Here is a 13,815-nt window from a genome sequence, read left to right on the forward strand (position 1 = left end):
TGTACTTAGCTTACAAAGAAAAATAAAATAACTGCGCCAACCGTATTAAAATAGGTTCAAAGTTTCAGTCCCTCATAGAGTGTAGTCCTGCTGCCAGAGTTTCTTTCAGAGGTGATTCACCAACCTCTATATTAGTCACAGAAAAGAAGGGGGGGTGATCCTCCGGCGCGGTGTTTCACTCAGATTTCCAGGACACATGCAATATAAAACAGACAGAGGGGCCACAAACAGGAAAGGTTAAATCACAATGGTATATTGGGGAGTGAAATGTATGAGAGGCACACTTACATTGAAACACCAGAATCCACCTTGGGTGTAGTGTGTGCTTCTTAGTGTGACCTCGGGAAAAAGGGGGAAGACAGGCACCACGAGATTGGGGGGGGGGGGATAGGCCAGTGAAGGCCGTGGCACGGCTGACTGTCCCCTGGGGCGGCCGGACTTACCCCTCGCCGCGCGCTGCGGGACATGCCGTTGGGGGGGAGCAGGGCAGAGGCGGCCGTGGTATTGCTGACTGTCCCCTGGGGCGGCCAGACTTACCCCTCACCGCACACTGTGGGACATGCCAGCAGGGGGGGGAGCAGGGCAGTGGTGGTCGCGGCTGTGTGTCCCCTGGGGCGGCCGGTGTGGGGACACTGGCACCGCCTTTCCTACACACAACCCCCCTCCTCTCACTTACCTCCAAACTTGCGGACGGGGTGACCATCGCGCAGGGGTGCGTGCTGCCCAACAACCAGCCCGTGCTGCTGCCCAAGAAGAGCTACTGTGTGTGTGACACTGTGTGTGTGTGTAACACCGTGTGTGTGTGTGTGTGTGTGTGTGTGTGTGTGTGTGTGTGTGTGTGTGTGTGTGTGTGTGTGTGTGTGTGTGTGTGTGTGTGTGTGTGTGTGTGTGTGTGTGTGTGTGTGTGTGTGTGTGTGTGTGACACTGTGTGTGTGTGTGTGTGTGTGTGTGTGTGTGTGTGTGTGTGTGTGTGTGTGTGTGTGTGTGTGTGTGTGTGTGTGTGTGTTTGTGTCACTGTGTGTGTTTGTGTCACTGTGTGTGTGTGTGTGTGTGTGTGTGTGTGTGTGTCCTGGGGCGGCCGGTGTGGGGACACTGGCACCACCTTTCCTACACCCAACCCCCCTCCTCTCACTTACCTCCAAACTTGCGGACGGGGTGACCATCGCGCAGGGGTGCGTGCTGCCCAACAACCAGCCCGTGCTGCTGCCCAAGAAGAGCTAGTGTGTGTGTGTGTGTGTGTGTGTGTGTGTGTGTGTGTGTGTGTGTGTGTGTGTGTGTGTGTGTGTGTGTGTGTGTGTGTGTGTGACACTGTGTGTGTGTGTGTGTGTGTGTGTGTGTGTGTGTGTGTGTGTGTGTGTGTGTGTGTGTGTGTGTGTGTGTGTGTGTGTGTGTGTGTGTGTGTGTGTGTGTGTGTGTGTGTGTGTGTGTGTGTGTGTGTGTGTGTGTGTGTGTGACAGTGTGTGTGTGACAGTGTGTGTGTGTGTGTGTGTGTGTGTGTGTGTGTGTGTGTGTGTGTGTGTGTGTGTGTGTGTGTGTGTGTGTGTGTGTGTGTGTGTGTGTGTGTGTGTGTGTGTGTGTGACTGTGTGTGACACTGTGTGTGTGTGACACTGTGTGTGTGTGTGTGTGTGTTTGTGTGTGTGTGTGTGTCACTGTGTGTGACACTGTGTGTGTGTGTGTGTGTGTGTGTGTGTGTGTGTGTGTGTGTGTGTGTGTGTGTGTGTGTGTGTGTGTGTGTGTGTGTGTGTGTGTGTGTGTGTGTGTGTGTGCTGGGGGGACACTAATGTGAGGTGCAAAGGAGGGTACAGTGATGTCACGTACAAGGGAGTTAGACTCATGTGAGTTGCAAGGGGGGGGAATCATGTGAGGTGCATGAGGGGGAGTGATGTTAGGTGCAAGGGGGGCAGAGTCTTGTGACATACCAGGGGGGGAGAGATGTGCCACGCAAGGGGGGAGGGAGAGTTAGGTGATGTGCAAGGCTAATATATATATATATATATATATATATATATATATATATATATATATATATATATATATATATATATATATATATATATACAGTGTTCAACAAACCTATACATTTGCTCGCCCCGGGCGAGTGGATTTAACCCCCGGGCGAGTAAATATTGGCCCAAGCAGCACACGTTTGGTACTAGGTGGCGAGTAGATTTTTTTGTGTGGCGAGTAGATTTTTTGGTGATTTGTCAACCACTGTATATATATATATATATATATTATACTAGCTGATATACCCGGCGTTGCCCGGGATATAAATCCGTAATAGGTAGTATTTCTAAATAGGATAAGAATAGGTTGAGTATTTGGTGGAAAGGTTGTATAATAATGTTGAAAAGAAACATGGAAGAAAATGTAATCCGATGTTGTTTAAAAATGGTTTATTGTAAAGTTATTGTGAGTCGGCGAGTGGCTGGTGAGTGCGGTGTGGCGGTCCCACTACGGTGGGAAGGGGTGTGAGGTGGTGGGTGAAAGGCAAGGGCGGGAGGGGGCAGGGGGGTGAAAGGCAGGAGAGGGGAGGAAGGCAGGGGCAAGGGGGGGAAGGCAGGGGCAAGGGGGGGGGGGGGCAGGGGCAAGGGGAGGAAGGCAAGGGAGGGGGGGAGGCAGGGTAAGGGTGGGAGGCAGGGCAAGGGGGGGGCAGGGGCAAGGGGGGGCAGGCAGGGGCAAGGGGGGGGGTGAAAGGCAAGGGGTGGGTGGGTGGTTTATTTAGTGACTGGGTGGGTTATTTAGTGACATTTATTTAGTGACTTTATTTAGTGACTAAGTGGGTGGGTGGGTTATTTAGTGACTGTTATTTAGTGACTTTATTTAGTGACTTTATTTAGTGACAGGGTGGGTGGGTGGTTTATTTAGTGACTTTGTTATTTAGTGACTGGGTGGGTGGGTTATTTAGTGACTGGGTGAGTGGGTTATTTAGTGACTGGGTGGGTAGGTTATTTAGTGACTGGGTGGGTGTGTGGGTCATTTAGTGACTTTTATTTAGTGACTGGGTGGGTGTGTGGGTTATTTAGTGACTTTTATTTAGTGACTTTATTTAGTGATTTTATCTCCCACTACCCCCGCCCCCCGCAGCCCCCATACTTCAGGCGGAGGCCTTAAGATAGCGGGCGGGCAGGCCTGCATTTCCCCCCTGCATCTTACCCCCCCGTGGCGGCATGAAGCTAGTTTCAGGCCGGCATCACACCCCCACCCCCCCCCCCCACATGCGGCGGCTTTGGGGGCATGAAGATAGCGGGCGGCACGCCATTCCCTCCACCCCCCCCCATACCTCACGTGGCGGCTTGAAGATAGCAGGCGGCACGCCATTCCCTCCAACCCCCCCCCCCCCATACCTCACGTGGCGGCTTGAAGATAGCGGGCGGCACGCCATTCCCTCCAACCCCCCCCCATACCTCACATGGCGGCTTGAAGATAGCGGGTGGCACGCCATTCCCTCCAACCCCCACCCCCCCATACCTCACGTGGCGGCTTGAAGATAGCGGGCGGCATGCCATTCCCTCCAACACCCCCCCCCCATACCTCACGTGGCGGCTTGAAGATAGCGGGTGGCACGCCATTCCCTCCCCCCCCCCCATACCTCACGCGGCGGCCGTAGTGGAATATTTGGGGAGGTGGGAGTCACGTGGTGAGGTGTCCCCGCCGCGGCTGCCACTGCCCTGCTCCTCCCGCTGGCAGGTCCCGCAGTGCGCGGCCAAGCATGTTTGCAGGCTGTGAGGAGGGTAGAAGGAGGCAGTAGGGCTGCTGCGTCACCCCTGAGGGTTGTGAGGTGATGGGAGCGGCGGCGGCGCTAAACCCCCCACCCGCGCGGCCAAGCAGGGCGCCGCGAGGGGAGGTGAGTTGCGGGTGACGGGGGGGCTGGCCTCGGGGGTGAGGAAGAGGTGTGTGTGTGTGTGTGTGTGGTGTGAGTGTGGTGTGTGTGTCTGTGGTGTGTGTGTATCTCTCTCCGTCTCTCCTTTGGCCCGTCACTCCGTCTTAGGCCAATGAGAGGTGTGCAGGGGCGGGCGGGCGGGCCAAGGGAGCAATCTCATTGGCCTGGCCCAAGGTCCAATGGGATTGCCGCTAGGAACACAGGGAGGGACACAGGGAGACACATACAGACACGGACACATATGACGCTTTCAGAAATATATAGTAAGATATACATATATGTGTGCTACAAAAAGAAAAAAAGAAAAGAAAAAGTGTCCCACTGAAAGTACTCAAGCAAAATAATTATAAAGAAATGTTTATTCAAGGACATGAATTACACAAAAATACAAAATTCTAAAACAGTCCCCAAGGGATCCCTACAGCTAAAGAAAATACATAACATGTAGTAGCAATACTGTAATCATAAATCTAGATGTAATAAAACAAAATATTGCTACCTAGGAGAGATTGTAAGCTCCTAAAGTGTATGTGAAGACCGGCCGGTCAAACTGAAAAGCTGTGTGCTGTGAACTAAATGGCTGATGAGTGTGTTGAGTGCCAATCCAATACCACCTAGGTCACCAATAAAGGAAAGTAGAATGCATGAAATGACCACTGTTGAAATAAATAAGCACTGTATATACTTGCAGATCACCATGAAAAGTTAGTCCTTGTTGTAAGATCCTAAGGTGGCATGAGTGGCAAAAAGTAATAGCAGCAAAAGATCCACAGCAGATTAAAGGGATCCTTGGGGAGTGCAAACAAACACAACACAACTATATATATATATATATATATATATATATATATATATATATATATATATATATATATATATATATATATATATATATATATCTATATCTATATCTAAATATATATATATATATATATATATATATATATATATATATATATATCTATATCTATATCTAAATATATATATATATATATATATATATATATATATATATATATATATATATATAAAAACAAAAAGCAGCAGCCAGCACTCCAAGCAACAAATGTAAAGTCAAGGTGTATGCTCCATAGAAATCAATGTAGAAACCCTGTCTTCCCATAAGAGAAGGCACAAAAGCAGCAACACTCAGATATAGCAAAAAGACATGTATTAGCAGTGACAAAACAGCACACTATAAACCCAACGTTTCGGTCCTGGCAGTACCTTCCTATATATATATATATCACTGTCCACCCAAAACCTTTTAACTAATGGTCGTACAGTGAACCAAAATAAAGGGCTAGAAAACCCTAGATGGGAGGGGGGGGGGGGTTGCACAAGCCTCAAGGACTCTGGGAACCCCAAACTCCACAGCTGGACTCCTTAATATTTGTACTTCCAAACTACGCTAAAGAAAAAAACAAAAAAAAAGCCTAAACCTGCCAAAGTAAATGGTTTCACATTTCCTAGAGAATATACATCTTATTGTTATAATAATGGGGATGTGGGTTAGGGTCATATAAAATTTCCTAAAATCAACAGAGTCAATACCCCCACAAGAAATAAACAGAATAGCATTGAACCTATTAGAGAGTCTCCTTTCTCTTTAGATCCTTTGTTCTCCTCCCAGGACGCACGGGACCACAGCGAGGCAGATATCAAAAACACAGAGAGAAAAAACATCGCAGCAGGGCATAAATTCTGGATCGCCGACCTCTTCAATCATCTGATCGGATTTCAACCGTGGAGAAGGACCCTTTGCTCCCTCAGGGCGGACTCGGAAACACCTTGACGGTTGCTTGCTCCTTCTTCGTGTGGGCCTTCCGGCGATCCCTCAGACCTCGGGGAACGCCGCGATTTTGTTGTCGGACGGTCATGTAGTCCAAGGGCTCTTAGGAAATTCTCCGCCTCTTCCGGGTGTCTTAACGAAACTTGCCTTCCACCCTTATTAATCACAAGTTGAAATGGGAAAGCCAATCTGTAGCGGATTTCGTTGTCTCAGAGAACCGCTATGACTGGGCAGAGACTTCTTCATCTTGCGATTGTAAATCTGGAGAGATCTTGGAAAATCTGAATCCTAGAGTTCTCAAAGTCCGAAAATTCTTGATTTCTGCAGCCGCTTATAATTTTCTCCTTAGTAGTGTAATAGTAAAATTATACCATTACATCCCTGGATTTGCAGAGATCTGTGAACCTTTTTCCCGGGGCTCGATGTGCTCTATCCATATGCAGATCACTTGTTTATTTGCGTAAATACATTAAATAGGGTTGCAAGTTATCTGAATCGATTTCTTCCGGGATATTTCTTACCCTGAGGTTCTGTCTTCTTTTTCGATTTTCCAAGTCATCAATGTTATCTTTCAGGTTCCTAATTTCGTCGTTAAGCCTGAATAACTCATCTTCCATTGAACCCTGGCTCTGCAGGGATTCTTTGAGTTTATTCTCCAGCTGCGTTGTCCGTTCTGCCAAGGTAGAGAGATCTGACCTGAATTCCACCACAGCTTTGTCAAAGTCCACTTGGAAGACCTCCTAATCTCTTTAAACAGAACTGTAAGGGCTTTTGCAGTCATTTGGGTGTTCTCCTCTGGATCTTGTTTCTGGTCCGACTGATTAAAGTTTTCTTCTTGTTGATGTTGTTGAGGTTGCTTCTGAGGCTACTGTTGTGGCTGTGGATGAACGGGCACCATTTTGGATTTTGGCTGCTGGAGATCCCATTTTCATGAAAAACGGGAGACCAGGGGAGTCTGCGGCTTCCTATCCTTCTTGGGAGCCATCGCTTAGGGTTCTGCTGATGGGGGCAGGTATTTTAAGTACTTAATTGGTGGTTTGGAAGGCTATAATAGCTGCGATTAAAGCGGAGCCCACGCAGGAGATCAAAACGCTCCCATCCTCCCAAACACTGCGTGCGTGTCCCCCCGTCACTATCTCTTTAATGGCATTTTAGCCAATAACTCTGCTGTATTACGTGGGTAAAAATTAGGCAAGCAAACTGTTACCTAGGTATATATACTTTAAAACTAAAGTGTTATACTGTATCTTTCATATTTACTTTTCAGGGATTATTAACCAAGCATGTAGATTAACTAAACAAATGTGAATGCAACTACAACATCTGATTTGCTGTTAGAGGAGTGGCACAGAGGAGCGGCTTGTCTGCATCAGGTATAAATTGGGGTAGATCACTTACTAACACTGAGAGACCAGCAAAGACGGAAAACAACAGTATTTCAGCCATGGTAAGAATAATCCAACAATTACTGCACGTTTATTTTATACATAAAAAAGACACATAGCAAAATATATGTAAAACTGAATTTTAAATGCATCGGTTACTAATTCTGCTTAATGTTTTCTACCAAATAATGAGTACTTTGCCCTTTTTTTGTATTCTATGCACTAATTTCACTGGGGAATTTTCCAGCTTTTTTCCCTTATGGAGAAACATTGATGTCAAAGAAATTCTGTGCCTCTTTAAATTAGTCACCAATGGGAATTGTCTGCAAACTACTCATCTGCATTATAGCTTTAACATTTCTACTGCACTTTTCCACCAGTGATTTGTGAGCCTCTAAACAGACACTACTAGAAGTAACATGTATCATATATTTTACTGTGAGTGCTTTTAGGATGTAAAATCTGCCATCTTATAAACTTGAAAAAAGATCATAGAGAAAAAAAAACAGGACATTTGACAAATTGTTACTTATAGGGTTAATTGCTGTTATTTATATACATTTCGATGCAATTTCCCATGTGTTCAGTCCAAAACCTACATTTTATTTTTGCAAATTATCATTACTTTTCCATTTCCATACTTAATTGCAAAAATGCTGAATTAATATCCATCTTGGAGAAATATTGATGTAAAATAATTATTTTTATATATATATATATATATATATATATATATATATATATATATATATATATAATATATATATATATATATATACACACACAGTAATATATTTATATAAAACAAAAACATACTTTTAGCTACTCTGTTACCCATTACAATCCTGCGGACAAATCCTGTGAAGGTTGAAAAGTTTTAAACAATGTATTGGCTCAATAAAATGTATCATACAGTAACTCTTTCATACCATAGTATTAGCTCTATTCACCAAAGGTATGGGTCAGTGATTCTGAATCAGAGCTCAGCTTCTGCTATTACATTGGCCCAGATTCACTAAAGGGTGCTAAGCTTTTGTGCCTCTTAACGCCTAAGCACTTAAATGGTAGTTAAGCCTTGCTAAACCTTAGCACCCTTTAATGATCTGGGCCATTGGAAGTTAAAGTGTAGACAGCACTCACACTACTATACTTCATAGAACCTGCTATAATAGGGAACAATAAATAAGCATTGGCACATTCACTGTCCAGCCTATAGGGTCAGTGTGATGTGTGCACAACTTATTTGCATTCCAAATTCGGACTCATTTCAACAATATCTCCATTACGGAAAGGTTCATGAGCAAAAAAGTTGTAGGTGGCCAGTATGGACTTTAGTTTGAGGTCAACACTTCAACTTTTTGTCTTTGAGGGCTGCAGGGTGCCCCTATAATGTTTATTTTGCATGGGTTCTATATTGGGTAAACACTCGGCTTTATACTGCCACTTATTTGGTCACTCAACAGTTAAAAAAAAACAGTTGAAGTCAACATTAAACTCTAAAAATATTTTCAGTATGTCCTTGTCGGTAACTGGGCAGTTTTAACATGTTATAACTAGAGCAGAACTCCGACCTGCTTTATAGGAGAATCTAGCTAATTTTCTTTAGTGTTTTAAAGTAACAAAAATCAGTTACAATTTGCACTAAATCTAGTAAAATGCAATTACTAGAACCAAAGACTGATATTACTTAATAGTAATACTTATCTGAATGTACATAGGCATTAATATTGGTTACAGTTTTAGCCTTCCAGAATAAATGCTTGACATATCCTAATAGTATTTACATTCCACCTTTTCAATTGGTGATACATTTACCATATTATACAGATCATTCAACTAAAATTGTGAGCAAATACTTTTTCTTTAACCTGTATAAGATATATAGTGCACGAGGAATGTATTTTTTTCTTTATCTCACTCATTTATCAGAAAGATCTCAAAATGTGTCTCTCTCTGGGTCTTACTCTAACCACCTCAATGTTACCTGTGTGTGCCCCGAAGCTATGTTCTGGGGCTCTTACCCTTTTCTGTCTTTATAAAATGACCTGCCCACAGTTTGTATCACCGCCTCCAAGCACATTTATGCTAATGACATGATGGCACACAGCTCTCTGACCTTGAAAATATACTACAATTTGGTTTTTCAAAGGTCGAAATCTGGATCATGTAAACAAACTTTTTTTTTTTTAAAACCCTGACAAAAGAGTACCTCTGGTTTTGGGACAAGGGCTAAACTTTTAAAGCTTCCAATGACACAGCTACTGATTAGAAAAAATTCTACCACTAAGCTGCTTGCCTCAGTTACTACTTCAATATTTGGGTATACTGTATATCTAAACTTCCATCTAACTTTGGTTTGTACATTCCCAGAAAGTGCATTGCACAGCAGATGCTAATGCCAATTATTGACTATGAGGACATATTGTATGGTACAGAACCCCAAATTCACACTCTATACAATTCAATATGCCATTTTGTCTCATTACACACAGTAACTAATTAGTACAGGTAAAATAGGGTACAAATTTGACTGGTCAGCAACTTGTTGTCCCCACCAGTGTCATCTCCTTACATAGCTTCTTTGTAACACGGACAGAAATAGAAAAGGCAGGAATGGTGTAGTATGAGGAGTACAATGAATTACACAACACAACATGTAGCAATCACATTCGTGGTAAGTTTAAAATGGGCATGTAGTGCAATAAAGCACAGCTGGAGTCTCCAGCAGCTAATGCTGATGTCACTTCTGGTTTTGCAGCACACAGAGATGTCTCCAATCCTCTGTTTCTCACAGGCAGAACAACACAACAGCTCTCTCATAGTGGGGCTGAAGACTAAGGTTGCGTCCATGGTACCTCAGACCGTGCGGACGCGTCTGCACACTGAGCGAACAGACTGCCTTAAGGCAGTGTTAGCGTACATGCGGCGTGCGGGCGCAGAGGCAGGAGGGGACGTGCGATAAATCAGTTAAAACTGATTTCTCGCGCGACAGGGCGGTCACGTGAGCGGTTCGCCCAATAAGGGCGAACCATCTCCGTGACATCACTAGAAACGCCCCCAGGAACGCCCCCAGGAACGCCCCCCACGGCCTGAGTACTATGGCCAGGGAAAGCACCCGCTTTCCCTCAGCCTCCGCGCGTCTCCGCACGGGCTGACTGGCAACATTTGGTGTCAGGGAAGACATTTATTTTCCCCTTATAAGATATTATTAGATAATATTTCACTGGGGATTTTGTTTGCCTTTCTCAGGATCAATATACTGTAAGTACAAATATAGGATACGTGTCTGTCGTCTAAATTTAGCTTAGGTTGAACTTAATGGACGTATGTCTTTTTTCAACCTCATCTACTATGTAACTATGTAAAAACAATACTGGTAGTAGTATAGTACATTATATCCCCTCATATAACCGTTTTTCTTTATTTGTGGAGCAAAGGTAAGGATACATTTTGGAATCCCTTACCAAAATTTAAAACATCTTCACAGAACACGGTACTCTGAGTATGATTTGTAAGGAATTGCTTGTGTTCTAATAAGCACTGAGTCAACAATGTGGGGGAATTTTAAGCTTTGCTTGGGCCATTGTGCACTTCTTATGGAAAATATTAAATCTTATGGGATAAATGTGTAAGGTGACACAGCTGCTCAAAATGTATCATTAAGGAATGTTAATCCACATCCTAATATGCTACGTTTTGGCAAGCTACTAGCTGCACAGAAGGCTAATTAAATAAGAAAGATAAACACAAATAATAGCATGTTCTTGTATAGCGCTGCTAGTTTTACGCAGTGCTTTACAGAGACATTTTGTAGGCACAGGTCCCTGCCCCATGCAGTTTACAATCTATGGGGTTTTTTTGTGCCTGTGGCACAGGGAGATAAAGTGACTTGCCCAAGGTCACAAGGAGCCGACGCTGGGAATTGAACCAGGCTCCCCAATCTAAATGTCAGTGTCTTTACTCACTGAGCCACAACAGTTATCCTAAAGCACAGTAAGATTAGGATGAATCTTTGGTCTATGGTTTGTTCTTTGGTCTATACTTCATTTCAAAACAAGACAAAATTATATTTCAACAGTACTAGGTTATACAACAATTGTATGGTTTTTAAAGTACAACCCCCAGGCAAAAAAAAAAAAAACAATCTGTAAACAATGTAACAACCTAATTGGGTTAGGTAAAATAATCTACCCATGTTGGAAGCAAGTATTTGCTTTCTTTTGTTTCTCTGGAAATGAATTGCCCCTTGAAAAGGGAGTTATTATTCACCCTGTCTTTACTAGTGCTACAAAAGATATGGGGAGGAGTTCTGGTTGTGCAAACTGTTGTTGAACACACAATGACATCAGACATCAGAGGAAGTCAACCCCCTCCCAAGTCTTGGCAGCGAATATTCAAAAACTTTAAAACAGGTTTTAAAAATACTTATACAGTAGGTGTCAGATCTTGGTAAAAAATTACCCAAATGTAACCCTTTAAACATGTCACTGGCATTAGTACCACTTTGATCTGGCTAGGCGGAGATTCACTGAGCTCTGATAAGGAACAAAGGAGCTGGATCCCAGATGATAGTCAAGTCAATGGCAGTAAACACGAGATAAAGCTCAGATACCTCTCTCTGGAGTTCAGTGAATCCCAGACTAAGCACACACAGTTTTGACCCCCTTCTCACGGCTGGGTGAATGGGCCTCGATGATACAAATTGCTGCATTGTGCCAAACGGTTGGACGTGGCAGACCCAGCACGTCTCTTCACAAGGGGGCAACATATTAATTGTTGGCAAGTCTGTAAGAAGCATGCAATGTGTTCATACGTCTTGTTTGTTTACAAACCTTTACTCTTTTATTACAAGGGATTTGTTTTAAAAGGTCTCTACCCTTTCTGTTTTATAAGCATAAATATAAATATATATATAATAACATGTTTACATTGAGCCCTGCAGAGCTTTCACCAATATTTAATAGCTGTAGAATTTTTTGTTAGCAGACACAGTACCACTACTTTTTAAAGCAACATTCAACACTGTAGTAGTAGTACTATAGAGAGAGAGACCTCGCTCAAACCCCTAGGTGGAGTAGCGTGCTGCCAAGGGAGTGTAGTAATAGAGATGGGAGAGTGCGCCTGAGGAAGGTACAGAAGGTCCCTTATATTGGCGCACAGCAGACCCTTAGAGTATAATATGGTCAGGGGTGAATAAATGTATACAAAGTAAAAAATAAAAAATGTTTATTAAATATCTTAAAAATGTTGTGTGGTGTTAGTCACTCAAATAAAAATAGACTGGATAAGTCTATACTACTACTAGGTACCCCTAGTTAGTACCAGTGTAAGATGGCTCAAATAAGAGGTGTTTGAGACAAAGTGTGAGAGGTCACTGCGTGCAGATGCTCGTTTAATCTTAGCTAATGGGATATAGTCTAGGCTGTATAGTAGGTGCTTGCACAGATGAAGTGCCCTGATGTCAAAACGAATATTTTCCAATGCTAAACAGCATGAAGGTAAGTAATTCTGAACGTGCTGAACACACAGTTCCCAGCCGTGATGTGCCGTGTGGTGAGAAGATCCCACTGCGCATGTGTCATGTGAGTGTTACCGTGCCGAGACTAACGGCAGATAAAAATCATGTGCACATCAGGCAAGGTAAGTAAATGCAATTGCTATACCCTGCATGGAGTGTTGGTATCTCTAGGGTTAATAAGAGATGTGCAACAGTATGGTTAGATGCTGTATATCACCAAAGCTGAAGGACATATATTTCCCAGCACTGTTGTGCTTAGTGGTGAGGGACTCTCTCACTGCGCATGTGTAACCATGTACTGGTGCACCTGAGGTAATACCTTGCGCTGATACCTGTATAGGTTACCTATAGCCCTAAGGTTTTTTCAAAAAGGGACATAAAACTATTGCTACAATGTTATCAGATGCCCTATCCGGGTGATTAGTGTCAGAGTAGCTGCTGCGTGCTTGTCCTTATGGCATATACATTTGTTGCCATACCGTGTAGGTGATGTTATTGCAGATGCTTATATGTGAAAATGGAACTTGTTTAGTTCAAAAGCAGATCTAGACAGGAGAAGCATAGCTACTTTCTCTGCACATAGTAAAAATCGGCACTGAAAACGGGACAGGTTTTTCCTATAATAATAATGGAAATGTCGCCCTGTATATCAGATGGAAGTTGCAGCTGGTGTATGCATCGTGAGTCAGTTAGATCAATTCACCATATGGAGATGTAATCTTATATTGTTGAAACATACATGGATCCAGTCTCAGCTGCAGTGCTGGTGTGAATCAGAGTGTCACAATGCACCGTGTTTATGTGCTAATGCTGATCTCTGAGACCCGTTTTGCCAGCTCGCATGTGATATACAATGTGTGTTTGGCATGTAAGCACAGGGAGCACTGTGAAAATTGTGGCAGTGCTGGACACCTCTTTAAGTGGGTGTATCAAGGAGTACACGATCTAAGTATCAAATAAAGATGCCATGAGAAGTACTAAGAGTTTAAGCAGTAATGTTAGGTAATACACTAGTAGTATTGTGTCGGCAAAGACCCGACATGCAGCATGTTTCGTCGCTACTTGCGACTTCTTCCGGGGTGGGCGTGTCTGCGTCCCTTGCGGCTCCTTTATACCCGGTGGTAGCCATAGGACGCTTAGTTGCCGAGATTTTAGTGGTGGTGCAGAGGTACTGCATCTAAGAAAGAAAGATGGTTTTAAAATCATTCTGACCATGCTGGTTTAGTTTAAACTGTA

The 13,815-nt window shown here is 43.6% G+C and overlaps 1 protein-coding gene across 1 annotated transcript in view; it reads left to right on the forward strand.

The window, feature by feature from the left end:
* Positions 1-6,966: 6,966 nt before the first annotated feature.
* Positions 6,967-13,815, forward strand: part of LOC142486946 (beta-Ala-His dipeptidase-like) — a 45,336-nt gene continuing 38,487 nt past the window's right edge. Inside the window, exon 1 of the mRNA XM_075585484.1 lies at positions 6,967-7,123. Coding sequence (XP_075441599.1) covers positions 7,121-7,123 — 3 coding nt within the window. The 5' untranslated portion in view covers positions 6,967-7,120. The remainder of the gene's footprint in view (positions 7,124-13,815) is intronic.

This window comes from Ascaphus truei, chromosome 2 (assembly GCF_040206685.1).
Source record: "Ascaphus truei isolate aAscTru1 chromosome 2, aAscTru1.hap1, whole genome shotgun sequence".
Classification (NCBI taxonomy): Eukaryota; Metazoa; Chordata; class Amphibia; order Anura; family Ascaphidae; genus Ascaphus; species Ascaphus truei.